Below are 19,561 nucleotides of genomic sequence, written 5' to 3' on the forward strand. Positions count from 1 at the left end.
AATGTTGCAGTATATACTTTATTCAGTTTAAAGATTTTAAAATATAAAATTTTGGTGTAATAAAAGGGGACAGAATGAGAATTTAGACTGGGTTTAGTACAAGGAAAAAGAATAATTTTCAGGTGCACAAATAATCTTCAAATGGCCTTTTGAAAAAGGATATGTCATAACTAATTGTTTGGCAGCAGCTATTATAGAATAGAAATGGAAAGAAAAAATTTCAATATGACCTGAGAAGATAATAAGGTACATTGCATCTGATGATGGTCAGTAGATTTCCTATAACATATCTGTTTTTAATTATATAGTTTTAGCAATCATAGTAATTATTTTACATTTTTAAAATCTCTACACTTAAACTTGCACCAATGACACAACTATCTCCACATTTAGACATTAGGGGTCAATATTTAGACATCTTTACTACATGACTTGGGCTGGAGTGATAGCACAGTGTTAGGGCGTTTGCCTTGCATGCAGCCAACATGGCTGACCCGAGTTCGATTCCTCCGCCCCTCTCGGAGAGCCCAGCAAGCTACCGAGAGTATCTCGCCCACACAGCAGAGCCTGGCAAGCTCCCCGTGACTTATTCAATATGCCAGACACAGTAACAAGAAGTCTCACAGTGGAGACGTTAACTGGGCCCACTCGAGCAAATCGATGAACAAATGGGAGGACCGTGACTACATGACTTGCTAGGTACAATGGCTTCTTTGCTTTTTTTTTCTTTATCTCTTGCTTGTATACACAGTTAATCATTCCTCTCTCTTTTTGTTCCTTGGTCTCCAGACCAGTACACCTCCTTGGTTTTCCTTCTACCTTCATAACTGTTCCTTCTCAGTTTCATTTATTAGTTTCACCTCTTCTCTTCTGCCTCCTACAGTCGCGAATACAAATTGCATATGGTTTAACCTATTTTTTGGGGTAGAGGAGGGCACACCCAGTAGTGCTCAGATTTCCTGGCTCTGCTCAGAAATCAGTCCTGGTAGAACCAAGGGGACCTGTGGGATGCTGGAGACAAAACCTGGGTCAACCTCATGAAAAACAAGCGCATGACCCACTGTACTATATCTCCTTTACTTTTTCTCATCTTTATACATATTCTTTATACAGTGTCCCTGTTCATATGACCCATTTTATAACTTCACATATCATCCCCATGCCAGTAACGTCCAAATTAAAGTATTTGCCTCAAATCTTTCTGAACACCAAACTCAGCCTCTTTCTTTGGATATCTAATACATCTCTTATATGCAGCATACTTGAAATGTAGCTCTCTTGTCCTTTTTCCTCAACATTGTTCTGATTACTAGTTTTTGCATCTATGCCATATGAAAATTCTCCTCTTTGGGCATTGAATTTTGACTTTTCTGTTCTCTTAAGTTTTAACATCATTCGGTTTCATCTTTACATATTCTGGGTAGGATGTTAAGCATCTATTGACCTCTTCAAAGAAGGACTTTTTATTTTTAATTTTCCTTTGTTTCTGAGAAGAAGTGGTACAATCATCTTATTTCTTAAACTAGAAATTTCTTAAAACTATAAATTTATGGTACTTCACAATTTGTTTACATCAGTAAAATGGTATATCTGCTACATTGAGTTTTATTGTATTTTATTTTTTTTGAGCCACACTTGGCTATGTTCAGGACTTATTCTTGCCGATGCTCAGGGGACCATAGATAGTGCGAGAGATCAACCGTGGGTCAGTCATGTGCAAGACAAGTATACCTTACCTGCTAAACTACCACTTCAGCCCTGTATATTTTTTAATTAAAAATTTTATTTAAAAATGTGGGCTGGAGAGATAGCATAGCGGGTAGGGCATTTGCCTTGCACGCAGTGGACCCGGCAGACCCAGGTTCGATTCCTCCGACCCTCTCGGAGAGCCTGGCAAGCTACCGAGAGTATCTCACCTGCCCGGCAAAGCCTGACAAGCTATCCGTGATGTATTCAGTATGCCAGACACAGTAACAAGTGTCACAATGGAGACGTTATTGGGCCCACTCGAGCAAATCGATGAACAATGGGAGAACAGTGACAGTGACAGTAATTTAAAAATGATTCTTATATTCATTAAAGACTTGGTCACAGAGAGACATGATTGTTGGTGAAGAATCCAGTCGAAAAGATTCATGAGGTTAAGAAGTGATTTCTACTTATAAGCAAACTGCTTTCTGTTCTTGGGCCCTAGAATTATTTTTAGATATTTTCAGAAGGCTGTCAGTTTGTGTACTGCAGTCTTCAAGAAAGAAGTAAAGAGATAATTCATCTAGAAAAAGGTCACTTTTTATGGCAATTTTATTTATTTATTTAAGATATAATGCTTATGTGAGGAAATGGACTGGGGGACTAAGTTACTGATTTTAAGAATACTTTAAGAAATAGTAAATCAGTACTGATGATGACAAAAGATGAACATCTGAGGGATTACTGTAAGCTACACATTGCTCTATGGTGCTGTATGTATTTTTATTAACTTTAACATGTTATTGGTGTTTCATATATGAAGAAATTATTAAACAGTGAATAGTATTTGAGTCTTGGTTTGTCTGATTCGCAAAAAGAAGGATAATAAAATTTATCGAATTCAACTCTTTCTTTCACAGATTTGGGAACTGAGTTTTAGAGAGGTGAATCATTTGCTTATCAATTAGCTAATTAGCTAGATTAATGATAGATAGAAAATCTTTGATGTTGGGTTGGAGAGACAGTATATAGCAGGTGGGGTCCTTGACTTGAATGACTCACCCAGGTTTGACCCCTGCACTCCCTTTGTTTTCAGTCCTCACCAGGAGTGATCCCTAATCTTAGAGCCAGGGAAGTTAACCATGAGTACCCCTGGTTGCTCAGAAATAAAAACAAGTAAACAAACCTTTTATAATATGTTTGTGTGTTTTTCAGTTGGAGATTCAGGGTTTTGGTACAGTACAGATATAGTTCATTACTCATTTTAAACCCTTCAGATTTTTAATTTTCTATACAACTATTCCTCAAATTTGTATTAAATTTACTTCCAGTAACATAATGTAATAATAGTGTGATTCATATGTTAAATCATATTTCATGATCATTATGTTAGACATTTGGTTAAAAACATTGGACTTCTCACTTTTAATGAGCCCTTTGGAGAATATGTGTATAATTTAAACACAGGGTTTCCAAATACATATTTCATTATTGAAAATATTCTTATTCTATTTAAGATAAATGGCAATACAGTCAGGTTCGTGTTGTAGATATGGTCAGCATTTTAAAAGTTTAGTGCTCTCATTTCTGTGGTATTTTTGTAAAATACATTTTTGTTTCAAATTGAATTTTATTTTTTATGAAGAAACTTGGCCTTAGATAAAAGTTTTTAACTTTGGCTCTTTTTTTCCCTTCCAGGTTTCACCTTGCTTAAATGTTCTATCACGATTGCTATTTAGCAGTGACTCAGATGTATTAGCTGATGTTTGTTGGGCCCTTTCTTATCTCTCTGATGGACCTAATGATAAAATTCAAGCAGTTATTGATTCTGGAGTCTGTCGAAGATTAGTGGAACTTTTGATGTAACTATTATTTTTGATTAATAATTTCATGATTGGTTTAACTTTGACAGTTATGGTGATGTCCCAGTAAACATCTCAAGAACCACTGTTTTCAGGCAGAGATACCAGCTCTTCTTTGTATACTAGCTATAATATTGGAAAGTGACTCTTGTATTTTCATCTTCTAGTTGGGAATGATCATTTTGTTAATGAATTTTATTAGTTTTATGTAAACTTTTTCTGAATGAGAGGAACTTAATCCATCAAATATTTCTGGAATGCCTATTTGCTGCTAGTGTGGTGTTACTGCCCACACCACAAATATTTCTGGAATGCCTGTGTGCTGCTAGTGTGGTGATACTGCCCACACCGGAAGTGCTGGAATGATCAAGAGGGAGGGGCAGTAGTAGTCTCAGGTGTAAATAAGGGCACTTTCTGTTGACTTAAAGAAAGTTGGTTTCTGGGAGACACCCAGTGATTTTTTTTTTAAGGGACTGGTATGTCAAGTTTGGTATCCTTTGTGCTAGCGTGTTGTTCAAGACATTATTAGTGAAGTATAGAATACAGTTCTTGCTGTCATAGAACAACCAATTTTTCATCACAATAATTGAATGAAAGTCCTGGTAGTGAAAATTAGCCAGTATTTCACTTGTATTAATAGTATTGCTTCTATTTCTGTGCTACTGTGGTACGTTCTTTCAGAAGAACAAATTTTCTCTATGGTAAAGTTAAGAACTTTTAAGAAAATTTGCTTTTAAAAGATAAAGCTTCTTCATTTTCTTTAGAAAAAAAATTTTAAAGACAAAAATCACAGAAAAGAGAGATAAGAAGAGATAAATGATTTGCATGAGATGAGCATCCATGGAGGTTGGGCAGGCTGTCAGTGAAGCAGTCAGGGCTCAGATGATGGAACCCCCTAGGGCTGAGTGGGGGGTTGAGCTAATACACCACGGGAGAGCAGTCCAGCTGGACTGAAGGTAGGCCACATGGAGGAAGATGGGAATGTCCGAAGTATCTTGCTCTCAGAGAACAGAGACATAAATATGCAAGAGAGAAACCTCACAGTAGTGATATTAGATTAATTGGAATATCAGTAACATACTTTTGATATTCAACATAACAAGACATAGAAAGAAATATATGTAAATTTGCGTGAGTATGGCTGTTCTTTTTGAAGAGCCTGGGAGAAATGATACATTTAATCAGCTAAACACAGAAGATGCCATTGGCTTTTAATTATCACTCTCTGTTGAAAGGAACCCGGTTCTTAGAGAAATGGCTTATTCTAGGACTTTGATTTAAAAAAATGATGAACTCTAGAAAGTAAAGAATGGTCTAAGAATGCAAAAATATCATCACTGAAGCCCACCTAAAGGGGCTTCTACTATTCAAATCTCAACTGGATTGATTTGAACTTTGAAACAAAATTAATGTACTTTATTGATTAGAATAGGAACCCAAGGGTCAATACTAAAATAAGATAAATCATCTGGTAGTGATACTAATAATTATAAACTTTAATAATAAACATAAAAATTGCTATATCTAGTAGTAAAATTATGCCAGAGAATGATTATTTACAGCACTTCCTTTGAAAATAAACATATTTAAGGGGAAAACATATAATATTAATGTGGGAAATATGGCAACACTGTTTTCAGTGATCCACATTCAGCAACACAATAATGAATAAAGCAGACATCATATGCTGTCCAATGTTGTATAATAAAAAGATTGTATAGCACTTGTGATGGCCTAGGCAAGAGTATATAACTTAAGTATTAATCATAAGGAAACATTAGACAACACCAAATGACTGGCTTGTGATCATCAAAAATGTCAAAATCATGCAAATCATAGACTAAGGAAGTGTTCCGATTGGGAAAAGCTTAGAACATGACAGCTACATGCAACTTCTGATCTTAAATTGCTTCTTTGTTGAAAGATAACTGGAATGAAAGATGAAAAATGTTACTGGATATCTGAGTCTAAAAATACATACAAGACAAATGTGTGCTTTATGAAATATTCTAAAAATCTTGTATTCAGAGTCATATTTTTAATGTTTTAGGCACAATGATTATAAAGTTGTGTCACCTGCATTAAGAGCAGTGGGTAACATTGTGACTGGTGATGATATTCAAACACAGGTGAGTTCAAACTATAATATATTGTTAACAGAGTTTAGGAAGTTTATCATGTTTTATATCATTTGATTGCATATTGATCTGTTCTTTGTTATTCCCATTATTATATAAGCATCTACAGTATGACATTAGCACTGTAGCACTGTAACACTGTCCTCCCATTGTTCATCAGTTTGCTCGAGCGGGCACCAGTAACGTCTCCATTGTGAGACTTGTTACTGTTTTTGGCATATTGAATACGCCACAGGGAGCTTGCCAGACTTTGCTGTGCACGTGGGATGCTCTTGGTAGCTTGCAGGGCTCTCCGAGAGAGACGAAAGAATGGAACCCGGGTCGGCCGGGTGCAGGCAAATGCCCTACCCACTGTGCTATCACTCCAGCCCCAAATACAATGTGACATTAAGTTTAATAATAAATGATAAATCTCAAACACCTCACTCTTAATAGTAAATGATCAATCACGAGTACTTTATGTGAAAAATACTAGCTTGGATCTGTCCTTGTAAAAGTATAATAGGAAGCTGGTGAGATAGCTTAGAATAGAGGAGCAGATGACTAGCATGTGTAAGACCCTCGTATCCTTCTGCCCTCTGAGCTCAGAACTGTGAGAACCACTTCCTTGGGGCCTAGCATCTCTAGACATGGCCCACAGTCCAATCCACCTCAACTCCAGCACTGCTGGGAGAGCCCCTGTTTAAAAAAGGTTAACTGGAACTTTGCTCTTGAATAATCTGGAGAAAAGATATAGTAGACTACCCACAGTAGTCTTATGATTTTGGTGATCAGGTTGTAGTGCTATCATTGTTTAAAAAAGAGATTAGTATGCTAAGAAATATTTGATCCTTAGCTTCACTTTTGTTTCTAGTTGTTCCGTTTTTAACTAAAAAGTTATGCACTGGTTTATATACTCTTTGCCAAATAAATTTCATATAACTCACTAGGTTAGTTTGTTTTAAAAGTACCACATCCAGCAGGCTCTGGGGGTCATGCAGTATTGGGATCAAATTCAGGCCTCATATATGGGAGGCATATATTTCACCTCAAGCCATATCCCTGGCCCCTCGTTGAGCATATTTTGAAAAAAGAAAAATAATTTGCCAGGGACTCAAGAATGTAAGACAATGCACAATATACTTTACAAATTTGCAAAGTGCAAAAGTGAAAAAAAAATTGGAGGGACGCTTTTTGTGACATACTTGGCAATGGTCAGAGCTTACTCCTGACTCTCTGCTCAGGGATCACTCCTGGTAGGGCTTGGGGGACCATATTTGGTTCAGGGGCAGGGTGGAGGCGGGGAGGCTGCATCCAAGGAAGCACTCTACTTACAATACTATCTTTTGAGCCCTGCAATAGTAAAAGTTTTAATGAAACAACAAGTAGGTTTCTTCTGCACAATAAGGTTTCTTTCAAATTGATACTCTTCCCCTACCTTTACCCCATCGATTCATTTGATAAAATTAGTTTAGATCCTTACTTCAATGATTATATCTTCATGTAGTTATATCAGTTGAACATTGAGTACATTTGTAAATTTAAGGATCTTGGAATGACCCCAAGTGACCTGCTTGTTTACATTTTAGTGAATTGAAAATAGGGTATCACTACACTAATAGTAGACTCATTTTATCAAGTGGGAGTATGACATATCTTCTAGTAAATGCTTAAATTTTACTTTGAGGAGATTTTTTTAAAAAAAGTTTGGGCCATACCAAGCTATTCTCAGAGTTTACTCCTGACTCTGCACTCAGGGATCACTCCTGGTGAGTTGGGGCACCTTATAGGGTGCCAGGGATCAAACCTAGTCGCCTGCATGCCAGGCAAATGCCCTACTTTCTCTACTATTACTCCAGCTCTGAGAAATCTTTTTCTTTTTAATTTAGTTTTCAGAATGGTTTTTGTATATAAGTAATTCATAACATTTTTGTGTAGATTATTTACTATAAAATTTTGTGTTACCATTCCTGATTTTGTTTCAGGTGATTTTGAACTGTTCTGCATTGCCCTGTCTTTTACACTTATTGAGTAGCCCAAAGGAATCAATTCGAAAAGAAGCCTGCTGGACAGTTTCTAACATCACTGCAGGAAATAGAGCTCAAATTCAGGTAACAACTTTTCATATCTGAGAATAGAATATAAAGATCTCAGAAATTAGTTTAAATGAGAATTGAATGAACATGACCTTTGCTTCTCTAAAACAGTATTTGCTTTTAGTTTTTACTTGAAAAATAGTTTAAACAGCAGAATAATAGCATTGGGAAAGCAGTGTTATTTATATACATATATAGGCATGTAGCCATACATAGTAAATACGTATGTATATGTATATATGTGTGTTTATGGATATATACATATATATGCATGTATATAGAAATAAATATAAAATTGCCCAACAACAGAGCCTAGCACATAATGGTTTATTTCTAGGGTTTTTATTTGTTTTGTTTTGAGTTTGGGTCCACACCCAGCAATGCTCAGGGCTTATTCTGGGCTCTGCACTCTGGAATCACTCCTGGCGGGGCTTTGAGGGACCATATGGGATGCGGGGGATCAAACCTGGGTCAGTTGTTGCAAGGCAAGTGCCCTACCTGCAAATTATCTCTTCAGTCTCATAATGGTTTGTCTTTAAAATGAACTGATTTTCAGTAGTGATTTTTGCTTTGGAAAGATAGAGGGATCAAACCGAGGGCTTTACACATGCCAGGTAAGCAGTTTATACACTGAGCCACATATTCCTAACTCTGATTTTCATCGTTGTTTTGTTGCTAATTGTTGTTTTTATGTTTTGGGGCCACAAGTAGTGGTACTCATAAATTGTTCCCAGTGGTGCTTAGGTAATCAGGTGGTGCTGTCTATCAAACCCAGGGTTCCTGCGTGGCAAAATGTTCATTCCAGCCCTTTTAGCAGTCTCCTCTGACTTGATCCTTCTTGGTTAAAAATAAATTATGATCTTCATCTGAAAGCATTGAAATAATGGCTTGTTTTGGTACCAACAAACTCCTTAAGTTAATAATCGCCTGGTTCAACCAAATTTGTCATCTGGGGCTGGAGAAATAGCTGATAGTGCACTTACCTTACACATGGCCAACCCATGTTCAGTCCCCAGTATCCCATATGGTCCTCCAGGAATGTTTCCTGGGTACAGAGCCAGGAGTACTCCTTGAGCATTGCCAGGTGTGGCCCTGCCCCAACCATCTGTAGCACTGTCGTCCTGTTGTTCATCGATTTGCTCGAGCAGGCACCAGTAACATCTCCATTCATCCCTGTCGCATGCTAGTGTAGCCAGCCCAGTGGCGTCTGCTCGCTCCAGGAACACGAAGTGAGACTTGTTGTTACTGTTTTTGGCATATCAAATACGCCACGGGGAGGCTCTGCAGTACGGGCGGGATACTCTCGGTAGCTTGCCAGGTTCTCCAAGAGGGATGGAGGAATCAAATCCGGGCCGGCTGCGTGCAAGGCAAATGCCCAACCCCCTGTGCTATTGCTCCAGCCCCACTCATCAGCCCCCAAAAACTTGTGATCGTTAAAATTCTTATGCCACTAACTTAGAAAATACATAAAAGTTAGTCAACAGATTCAAAATACTATATCTCAAAGATTTCCTAAAGCCTGACTTTTGAAACCATAGAATATTAAGAGTCTCTACTTTATAATATTTTAAAAATGACATTTGCATTTAGATGCAATATAATTTTTCCTTCTCAGTCTGTTATAGATGCAAATATATTTCCTGTTTTGATTGAGATTCTTCAGAAAGCAGAGTTTCGCACTAGAAAGGAAGCAGCCTGGGCTATAACGAATGCTACATCTGGAGGCACTCCTGAACAGATAAGGTATAGCGCAGACTTTCTTTTCAATTGTTTTTTAGATAGGGCAGTTATCAAACAATACTCTTCTTATTGATGAATCTAAAATTTTTCTGCTGGGGGTGGGGGTGCTCACACATTTTTACCTGTGCACTCATCAGGGATCACATATCAGGCGAGGTGGTTACACACTTGGCATAGCACCATCAAGGCTTGCTTTTTTTTCATTGTATAGGTTGGTATGATAAATTTTTCTAATGTGAGAGAATAACATATAAGTTGTCTAATTCATTTACAGTAGTTTTTTTTTTTTTGAGGGGAGTGGGGACACCCATGGTGCTCAGGGACGACTTCTGGCTCGGTAGTTGGTGGGAAATCAGTCCTGGAGGTGCTTGGGTCCCTGTATGAAAATCGTGAGCTCATGGAGAGATATTGAGATATCTCTCCAGCCTCACTATAGGGTTTTTTTCCATTTACCATCTAATAACATTCTCCTTGGCAGATGATAATTATTTATTATTATAAACAATAGATTAATGACATAATCTATAGGCTCCTGACATTTGTTTTGGTCTTAGGTTTTTCCAGTATCCTCACACATATATTTATAAACATTCTTAGTGTTGACAAAAGATACCTTTTAAAGGAGACTATAATCATGATTCTGGTGAAATATGAAGTGACAAAGATTGCCGTTATCTCAGTTAATGAGGGAACTTGTAGGATCCTGCAACCAACTCATAGACAAGTATACACCACCTATATTGGTAGATGCAGCAATGATAGTTGTTTTTTTCTGCTGGGGGTGGGGGTCCTCACACATTTTTACCTGTGTATTCATCAGGCGAGTACACATATCAGGCGAGGTGGTTACAAACTTGGCATAGCACCATCAAGGTTTGCTTTCCTTTCATTGTGATGCTTGCATATGTGCTCTCCAAGGGTTCATTTTTCTTTGTGGGGCAGAGTTTGTGCACATCCAGTAGTGTTCAGAGTTTACTCCTGACTCCTTATAGGGATCACTCCGAGTGGTACTTGAGGGACCACATATAGTACCAGGTGGCAACCTGGGTCAGCCTTGTTCAGAACAAGCATTCTACTATCTGTACTATCTCTCCAGCCTTGAGCTTTCACTTTTTAGTTAAGGCATTCGTGTTATAGATGGAAGAATCTTTCAGAGGCTCACACGTGTGCTTAAACGGGTCACACTTTGTACTACAGTACTTACACATCTTTTTAGTTGCAGTGCTCCTCTGGGGTTACATCCCTTTAGTTGTTGTGCTTCCTTATACCTGGCTGAGAAATCTCTTGTGCCTGGGTTTATAGACAGCAGAGCTACTAGGCTTAAATGATAGCATGGTCAGGCTCATGTTTAATTATGTGGTGACACTAGGAATTTGAATGTATGGCCATTAGCTTCCAAGGCACACATTCTAAGCTTTTATCGTTAACATTTTTATCTGCTTCCAAGCTCAAATTTTGTTTATTCAAAGTTCACAATTTCTTTTAGTTCCATTTATTTCTTAAATTTATAAATATGTATAATATGTCCAAACCCATTTCACCATTTCAGGAACTTTCTATGTGGAGAGTGTTTGATCTTATGTTAGCTTCACTATTCATACCACTTATGTTGTTGAGTGTTTAATATTGCTAGTTTACTTTTTTAAGTTATTTTGGTTATTGACTGCCAAAATGTGTGTTAGATACTTCCATCTGTTTTATCTGCCCTAGTTTTATAACTATATGAGATGGTTCATTCAACAAATTATATCTGATTAAAGTATATGGTAAGTGAGTGTTCAGACGAAGGTATACTTCTGGGGAGGGAAGGATAGAAACTTAATTGAAAACCTATTGTATTTTAACAGTAGCCCTCTGAGGTTTATACAGTTTTCATCCCCAGGTTAGGATAGAGAAACTGAGGAATAGCAGTTGCTCAAGATCACATGTAGCTGATAAGAAATGGAATCAGAAGCTGGAGCAATAGCACAGCAGGTAGAGTGTTTACCTTGCACGCAGCCGAGCCGGGATCAATTCCCAGCACCCCATATGGTCCCCTGAGCACTGCCAGGAGTCACTCCTGAGTGCAGAGCCAAGAGTAACCCCCATGCATCACTGGGTGTGACCCAAAAAGAAAAAAATAAATGGAATCAAGACTTAAAGCATGTGGTCTGGTTTCGGATCACGTTTTAAATTTCATTTTTAATAATGGATTTGGGGTGGGTGATGTGGGGGTTGGGCCACACCTAGTGATACTCATGGATGCTTCTAACTCTCTGCTCAGTGTCACTCCTGACAGTTTTTGAGGACCATATTGAGTAGCGGAGGTAAGACAGATTCATCTGCATGCAGGGCAAACACCTTAATTCCTATACTGTTCTGTCTAATAGGACTTTTTTTTAATCAAGTGAAGAAATTGTATTGCAAATAATGATAAAAGAACCTGTAGTAAATAGAAACACGAAGAGCATAAGAAAATGAGTAAAATAATTTTTGTGAAGATTACTTACAAAAGCTATTAGCAGAGTCTGACCTGTTTTGCTCATGAAAGCTTTCTATGCTTCTGAAAGTACAGCTCTTAAAAAATAAAATATGCTGAACCCATTATCTATGCACATATGGCATGAAAAGAACAAGCTCAAGTACTAATTTACTTGCATGTTACATGTATATTTTATGACATATGAAATATTATTTACTGCTAATTATAGTGTGAGAATGGGACAGTAAACAGGTTTTCAGGTTCCTATTTAAGTGAAAATTTAATGTTTGGGTTTCTATAGGAATAATTTATTTTTTATTTAATGTTTCATTATAAAGAATACATGCCATTGGCATAAGCATTTTGAAATGTTTTCATTTTTCTCTTTTTTCCTTTTAACCACTTTGAAGGTATTTGGTTGCCTTAGGCTGCATTAAACCACTTTGTGACCTTTTGACTGTTATGGACTCTAAAATTGTTCAAGTTGCTTTAAATGGACTTGAAAATATTTTACGTCTTGGAGAGCAAGAATCTAAGCAGAATGGGATGAGCATTAATCCTTACTGTGCTCTCATCGAAGAAGCATATGGTAAGCCATCAGTTAAAAATGTATAATTACAGCCAATTCTTAATATGATTTTTTTAATTACCTTTAATTCTGTTACCTAAGCCCTAACAGTTTCTTTTTATTCTCTGACTTTTTTACATTGTTGTTGTGCACATATACTTTACATTTATATACTTCCCATTATGTATAGGTTTATGTATATAAAACTTTATCTCCAAGTTGGCTTTAAGTTTTTCTTGACTTTATATATACAGTAGTAGTATGTTTTCTGTGTGTTAATGCATTTTCTCTGCTGAACTTGCTGCTGGGGCCTGTGGTGCTGGAAACCAACAAGGGCACATCCAGCAGTGCTTGGAGGTCTTCAGGGCTACACGTAGTGTGGACATGTCTACTAGGGATTAAACCCCACATGAAAACATGCATTCTTCACTCCTGTAATTTGTACCTTTTTATAAAAAATCCATGCTCATTTATATTTAGATCGCCCAGTCTAGTCTTCTTTCTGTTCCTTAAATATTTATAAAGGCATTGAATCCACAGAGATTTCTTTACAACTGATTTTTTATTGGGTTGATTTTTATGATTATTTTCTTAAAACATTCAACACATGGAATTTATTTTAGGATAAGGAATGAATCAAACTTCTTTTTTTCTTTTATTTCCAGTGAAATAATCACCTGTTTTTAAGTCGCATAGATTATGTGGTTATGTCAAGCTTTTATGAATTTTTTTTTTGGAGGGGGCGTCACACCCAGCAGTGCTCAGGGTTTACACTGGCTTTGTACTCAAGGATCACTCCCAGTGGGCTCAGATGACTTCCAGGGCTTTGTACTCAAGGATCACTCCTAGAGGGCTCCAGGAATTCAGGGATCGAATCTAGGTTGGCCACATGCAAGGGAAACACCCTACCTGGTATACTACCTTTCCGGCCTGTAAGCTTTTATGATTCTTCAACCAAGTTTGGAATATAAATTTACTCTTAATTCAAATAGTATGATGTCATTTCTTAAAGCATTGTATAAAAAAATACAGAATTTTAATCACTAATTTGAGATTTTTCTCAAAATGGTCATTATTTTAACCCTGTTGATTCTATAACTTTGGCTATTCTTTTTTTTTTGGGGGGGGGATGGCCACTCACACCCGTTGATGCACAGGGGTTACTTCTGGCTCTGCACTCAGGAGTTACTCCTGGCGGTGCTCAGGGGACCATATGGGATGCTGGGAATCAAACCTGGGTTGGCTGCATGCAAGGCAAACACCCTACCCGCTGTGCTATCTCTCCAACCCCTCAACTTTGGCTATTCTTCGTACAGATATACTACTTTGATTATTTCCTTCTATCCTATGATATATAATTTAGAGTATTTTCAGTAATTAAGAAAAAAAAGTTTTCCTTAAGTAATTAAGTAAAAAAATAGTTTTTTTTTCACTTAGTTGAGCATTTCTCAGATTTATGAGATTCTTATTAATAGTAGATTTGCATATGCTGCCCGAGCTCATGTGCTGCTTGTGCTCATGTGGCCAAGCACATGTGATACCTGAGCACAAGTGTCACCAGCATCTCCCCTCTTGAGATGTGTACTTTCATGCCTTCATGTCTAATGCTGGGATGTGTGTAGCCGCTCTCTCCCCTTGAAGAAGCCCGGTTCTCTCTTGAGTGTGTTACTCTCCACTCTCTCCCACTTTCTCTTCCTCCTTCCCTTCAAAACCTTCAAATAAAGTCTGTTTTACTTTAAAAAAAAAGTAGATTCTTATTAATAGTAAAATAGTGGGTCGAAGTGACAGTACAGGGGTTAAGGCAATAGCCTTGCATTTGCTTATCAAACTCAATTAGACCTGGAGTGACATCAGGAGTGATTGCTGATTTAGCAAGTTATACAGTATCCATATTGTATTTGCACACTGCTCAAAACCATGTACTGTATGGACATCTCTTGGTTCCTTCCATGGGAAAATGTGTGTACATGTATAATTGTGCTTGCATTTTGGTTTGTTAATTTGCTTTTATTTTGTTGTATTCCCTTTTGTGTTTTTTCTTTAGTACAATTACTCCAGAAGGAGTAATGGAATTAAATAAACCAAAGCTATAATTTTAATATTGAGAAGCTAAAGTATATTAAAATTAATAGCACTGCACTGTAGCACTGTCCTCCCATTGTTCATTGATTTTCTTGAGTGGGCACCAGTAATATCTCCATTGTGAGACTTGTTGTTACTGTTTCTGGCATATCAAATACGTCATGAGTAGCTGACCAGGCTTTGCCCTGCAGGCGGAATACTCTCGGTAGTTTGCTGGGCTCTCCGAGAAGGTTGGAAAAATTGAAACGCCCTACCTGCTATGCTGTCACTCTGGCCCATTAAAATCAATAGTAAATTTAAAAAACTAAAGTACTGTAAGTACTGTGAATTCAAACTTGAGTGAAATCAAACGTCAGTGTTGGCTAAAATTTGTGCAAAAATTAGATAAAAGTAAGTGCCCCTTTGGTGATGGACTTGCTGATGTTTCATAATAAAATAAACTATATATATATATATAAACTTGAGTAACAATTTCATAATAAAACTAACAAATTATATATATCACACACACACATATATAGTTGAATAACAATTTTACATTCATGAATTCTTTGTATAATAGGTCTGGATAAAATTGAATTTCTGCAAAGCCATGAAAATCAAGAAATTTACCAAAAGGCTTTTGATCTGATTGAGCATTACTTTGGCGTTGAAGAAGAGGAACCCAGCATTGTACCTCAGGTGGATGAAAACCAACAACAGTTTGTTTTTCAGCAGCAAGAAACACCAATGGAAGGTTTTCATCTTTGACTTGGTAGGGTAAAAAATATCCAAATAGCTGAAAAGGATAGCTTGGATATTTCATCTCTTTTGCAGTGTCAATAAGAATGTTTCCTGTGTAGTTACAAAGAACAGGAAAAAAAGAATTTTAAGAAGCAAAAAAAGAGTTTTCCATTCAGATACAATCTTCCCTTATGATTCTGTTTTCATATTGGTACGCCTATATTTATGTCTTTTATTATTTTATCTATTTCTATAACTTTGTGAATAATTAAGTACATAATGAAATTATTTAAGCTTAAAAAAACTTGGTAAAATATTACATAATAGTCATCATTTTGTCTAGCATCTTTGGAAACTGCACATTAGCAGTATAGCTATTGATAATTGCATTTTGGCAGTAAGTCTGACACATTCATTCTCTTCTAAATCTACCTCTATCCTCAAGCAAGAAGTTACAGAAGCAGGAAATTGTATAAAAACTAAATTAGAATGTGAAAACACTTATCACTTTAATTATAAGTCACTGTGCTATAGGTTATACTTTGCAAAAAAGTTACAACAAAAAGCCTATAAATTTATTTATAAAAATAGAAATAGTGTACTGTTAATGTGACAATTTTGAAGAGAAACTCTTCTTCATATTGAACACATTAAAATGATTACACATTTAAATATTTCATTTTTATCATATAAGTGCTATTAGTATCTTTTGTATTTCAACCAAATATGCTACCATTTTATAGTATTTTATTACTTTTTCACTTTATTTTAAAGAGTAACACGGAAGAGATGCCATCAAGAATCTAAAGTACTGCAAAGTGAAAAAATATGTAGTTCTTTTTCTGATTTCTTTCTGAGATACTTTATTCTTTCTCAGAGCAGTAACTGAAATTCACTTTCTATATAATAATGAACTTGGGTACTTGAATGGCATTTTTTTCCTAAAGGAAATACCTTGTTATGTATTAAATGCTACTAAATGCAGTTAATCTTTGGACACAAAGGGATACTATTAGTGAAAATTATTAAGGATTATTTAATATAGTCAAAATATATATTAGAAATTTGGGGCATATAGTACTCAGAGGGCCATACTGCTGCTTGTTATGAATCATTGTATTATCTTTCATTTATATCAGGCTGATCAATATAATGTGTGTTTTATATATTAACAGCAAAAACCTCATTTTAAGCTGAAACTTTTGAAAAGTTTCAAAAGAAGAAGTACATATATTTATTTATAGATATATATGTGTGTGTTATTCTCACAGTACTATTTGGTGGATTTTTCTAAAATATAGTACTATTAAACTTGAGTCTTTCATTTATAGTTATATGCAGGCTATTTACATTTCCAAGTACCATATCTTAAATTCTTATTTAAAAATTAGTTTACAACTGTTCTAACAGGGAAACTAACACATTTTTATACAACTCATAGTCTATTCTGTGATGAAAGATTTCATTTATGATAGCATTTACTGATAATGTTTCTGCTGGAAATCAGAGGCATGTTCAAGAAAAAATGTACATAGGAGTACTTTTAAATAGTCTGATCTTTGTAAATTATTTATCATGAGTGAGGCTTTTGGCAAGACACTTAAAACTCACAGCTATAAAACACAGGTTTGGATGGTATTTATAATGCTGACTGCATTTACCAAACCTTTTTGTATTGTTCAGTGGAGGGTTATATCTTGTGCCCTTTTAAATGTAGTGGAAATTAACAAGTGTAGTATAAAAAGTTTTTCCTTTGCATTATGTATATTCAGAAGAACAGGGTAATTAAAGATTATATAAAATTGATGCTGAATTTATCAAATAAACACTTGTGGTACAGATGGTTCTAAATATCAGGTGACAGGGTATATTTCACTCTTGAACTTGTTAATGCAGCGTACTTAATTCATAAACTTACCGGCTGTGCCTGTTGTTTTTCTTTAATTGAGGAATTTGTAGTCACATTAATAAGTATCCAGGCCAAGTCTTTCAAACAAAATTTTAAAACTTTTCAGTAAAACAAAACTTATATCTCTAAGATTTAAATTTGAGATATAGGCATTTAAAATATAAGATTTATTTCATTTCTTGTGTAGATGTTTAGCTTTGAATACAAGGGGCACTATCAAATAGTTGGGACCAAGTATTTGCCTAGTGATTAGATTTTTGAATCAAGATTAGAAAATACTTCTTATAATTTTTTAAAACATTACTTTTTTCAATTGAACTATTATTAAAAGGTTCCAAGATGGATTTTCATTTATTGTCACTAACCTTCTGACAGCTTTTTACTTGCTCTTCTAATATTAATATACTTAAATCTGAGAGAAACTGTGCCAAAAAATTTTTATGACATGTAAAAGGAAACACATGCAACATTAGTGCATAAATCAAGAAAATACTTGAATCATTTTCATTTATTTAATAAAATCTGATGTTTCATTCTGTGAGAATTTGAATTTTTACTAATCTATGCAATTATACTTGTTTTATATTTGTAAGTACTGACTCACTGCCCTAGTTTTTTTCAAGTACTAGTTTTATTTTGAAAAGTTTTTCCTATACTTTAATTTTCAGTGTCATTGTATTCTCTTACTGGTAACAACTAGAACAAGAAAGCAAAAAAAGAAAAGAAATTATAAAATCCTCTGGCACAGAAATGACACTTCATTTGGTAACTCAAACCTCTTTGCAGTTAAGGGTTGAGTTATTGGAACTAAAATAAGCATTATCTTTTCCTTCATATTTTTTTCTTTCAAAAAGGAGCATTATGAAAAAAAGTAACTATAATACAAAGTCTTGGCAGTTTGCTGCTGTTGCTGTTCTAAATTAAGCAATCTACTGACTGCATATTTGTAAAACTGTGATGTAACTATTGTTAACCATTTTTTTATTTCAGTAATCACATAAATCTTATGAACTGTTATATATCAGGAGTTAATATGATAGAAATTCTAAAAGAATAATGTGTCTTTAAATTCTGCGTGGGGAGTGGAACAAAGGGAGAATTTTTTTTTAGCTTAACAACATTTGAGCAGTATGTAACATTAGGAAATGTTACTGCAGTAGATTAAAAATAATAAAATGCTATTTTATAATTCCACTTCTATAAATGTGTCTATTTCATTTTTTGTCAGTTATGATTGCATATTCCTAATGGAGTGAAAGCTGGCATCCTTGATTAAAATTTCTTCCACTTTCTAAAACCAAAAAGACTTTCATTTGTAGCTTATTTGGAAAGTCAGTATATTGCTTTTAATTTAGAATTTATTTGGGTGTGGTGGGCCACACCCAGCAGTGCTCAGTAATTACTCATGGCTCTGAGCTTAGGCATCACTGCTGGTGGTGCTGGGGGACCAAATGCAATGCCTGGGATCAAATTGGGGTCAGCTGCATTTAGTTTAGAATTTATATGCTTATCTATAATGAAAAAAAAAGTCAGTTTGGCATTTAGTGGACACTCGTGTTTAAACTGAAGTTATTCAGAGCCTGAGTGGTAGGACAACACTTAGGGCACTTGCTTGCGTGCCTTTGACCCAAGTTAGATCCCTGAAACCCTATATTATCCTCTGAGCCTTCCAGGAATGATCCCCAAGTGCAGAGCTATGAGTAAGTCCTAAACACTGCTGGGTGTGTCCCCAAAACAAAACAAAAAACTCCTTCTTCGCTTTTCTATGATTTTATTGTAGTATATGTTTAAGAAATAGAATTACAACATAAAAATTAGAATATGAAATATTAACATAAATACTGCATATACTTTTCCTTCACTAGGCTTTTTGCCTCTGACTGTATGACTTCATCCAATAGCACATTCCATCACAGAATGTAGAGCTTTTTATTCCTTATAGTACCTGCAGAGTACTCCTTTGCTTGTATGTTCAGGGGAGTACTGTTTATTTAATTATTCCCCTGTTGGTGGACATTTATATTACTTTCAGACTTAGTATTGTAAATAGTTTGACAATGAATGTCATTGTAATTCTGGCCCAATAAATGCCTAGAATATTTGCTAGGTATTGTCAGATTCCCAAGAAAGGAAATGCTATCGTTCATGTTTTCATTCTGAAAAAACAGTATGTGAGAGTACCAACCTTCTTGCAGTAAGAGTTCAAGTCACTGTTTTTTTTAAATTTATATACATAAAATTCATCCATTTCAAGTGAACAGCTTGAGTTTTTATAATTTATATGCTTGTGTAATTGTGTATCACTACAATCTAG

At 35.6% G+C, this 19,561-nt stretch overlaps 1 protein-coding gene across 1 annotated transcript in view; it reads left to right on the forward strand.

The window, feature by feature from the left end:
• KPNA5 (karyopherin subunit alpha 5) overlaps positions 1–17,539 on the forward strand; it is a 44,704-nt gene extending 27,165 nt beyond the window's left edge. Inside the window, exons 9-14 of the mRNA XM_056125262.1 lie at positions 3,388–3,551; positions 5,602–5,680; positions 7,654–7,779; positions 9,380–9,507; positions 12,376–12,554; positions 15,178–17,539. Coding sequence (XP_055981237.1) covers positions 3,388–3,551; positions 5,602–5,680; positions 7,654–7,779; positions 9,380–9,507; positions 12,376–12,554; positions 15,178–15,365 — 864 coding nt within the window. The 3' untranslated portion in view covers positions 15,366–17,539. The remainder of the gene's footprint in view (positions 1–3,387; positions 3,552–5,601; positions 5,681–7,653; positions 7,780–9,379; positions 9,508–12,375; positions 12,555–15,177) is intronic.
• Positions 17,540–19,561: the final 2,022 nt, after the last annotated feature.

The sequence above is a fragment of the Sorex fumeus genome, unplaced genomic scaffold (assembly GCF_029834395.1).
Source record: "Sorex fumeus unplaced genomic scaffold, SorFum_2.1 ptg000054l, whole genome shotgun sequence".
Lineage (NCBI taxonomy): Eukaryota > Metazoa > Chordata > Mammalia > Eulipotyphla > Soricidae > Sorex > Sorex fumeus.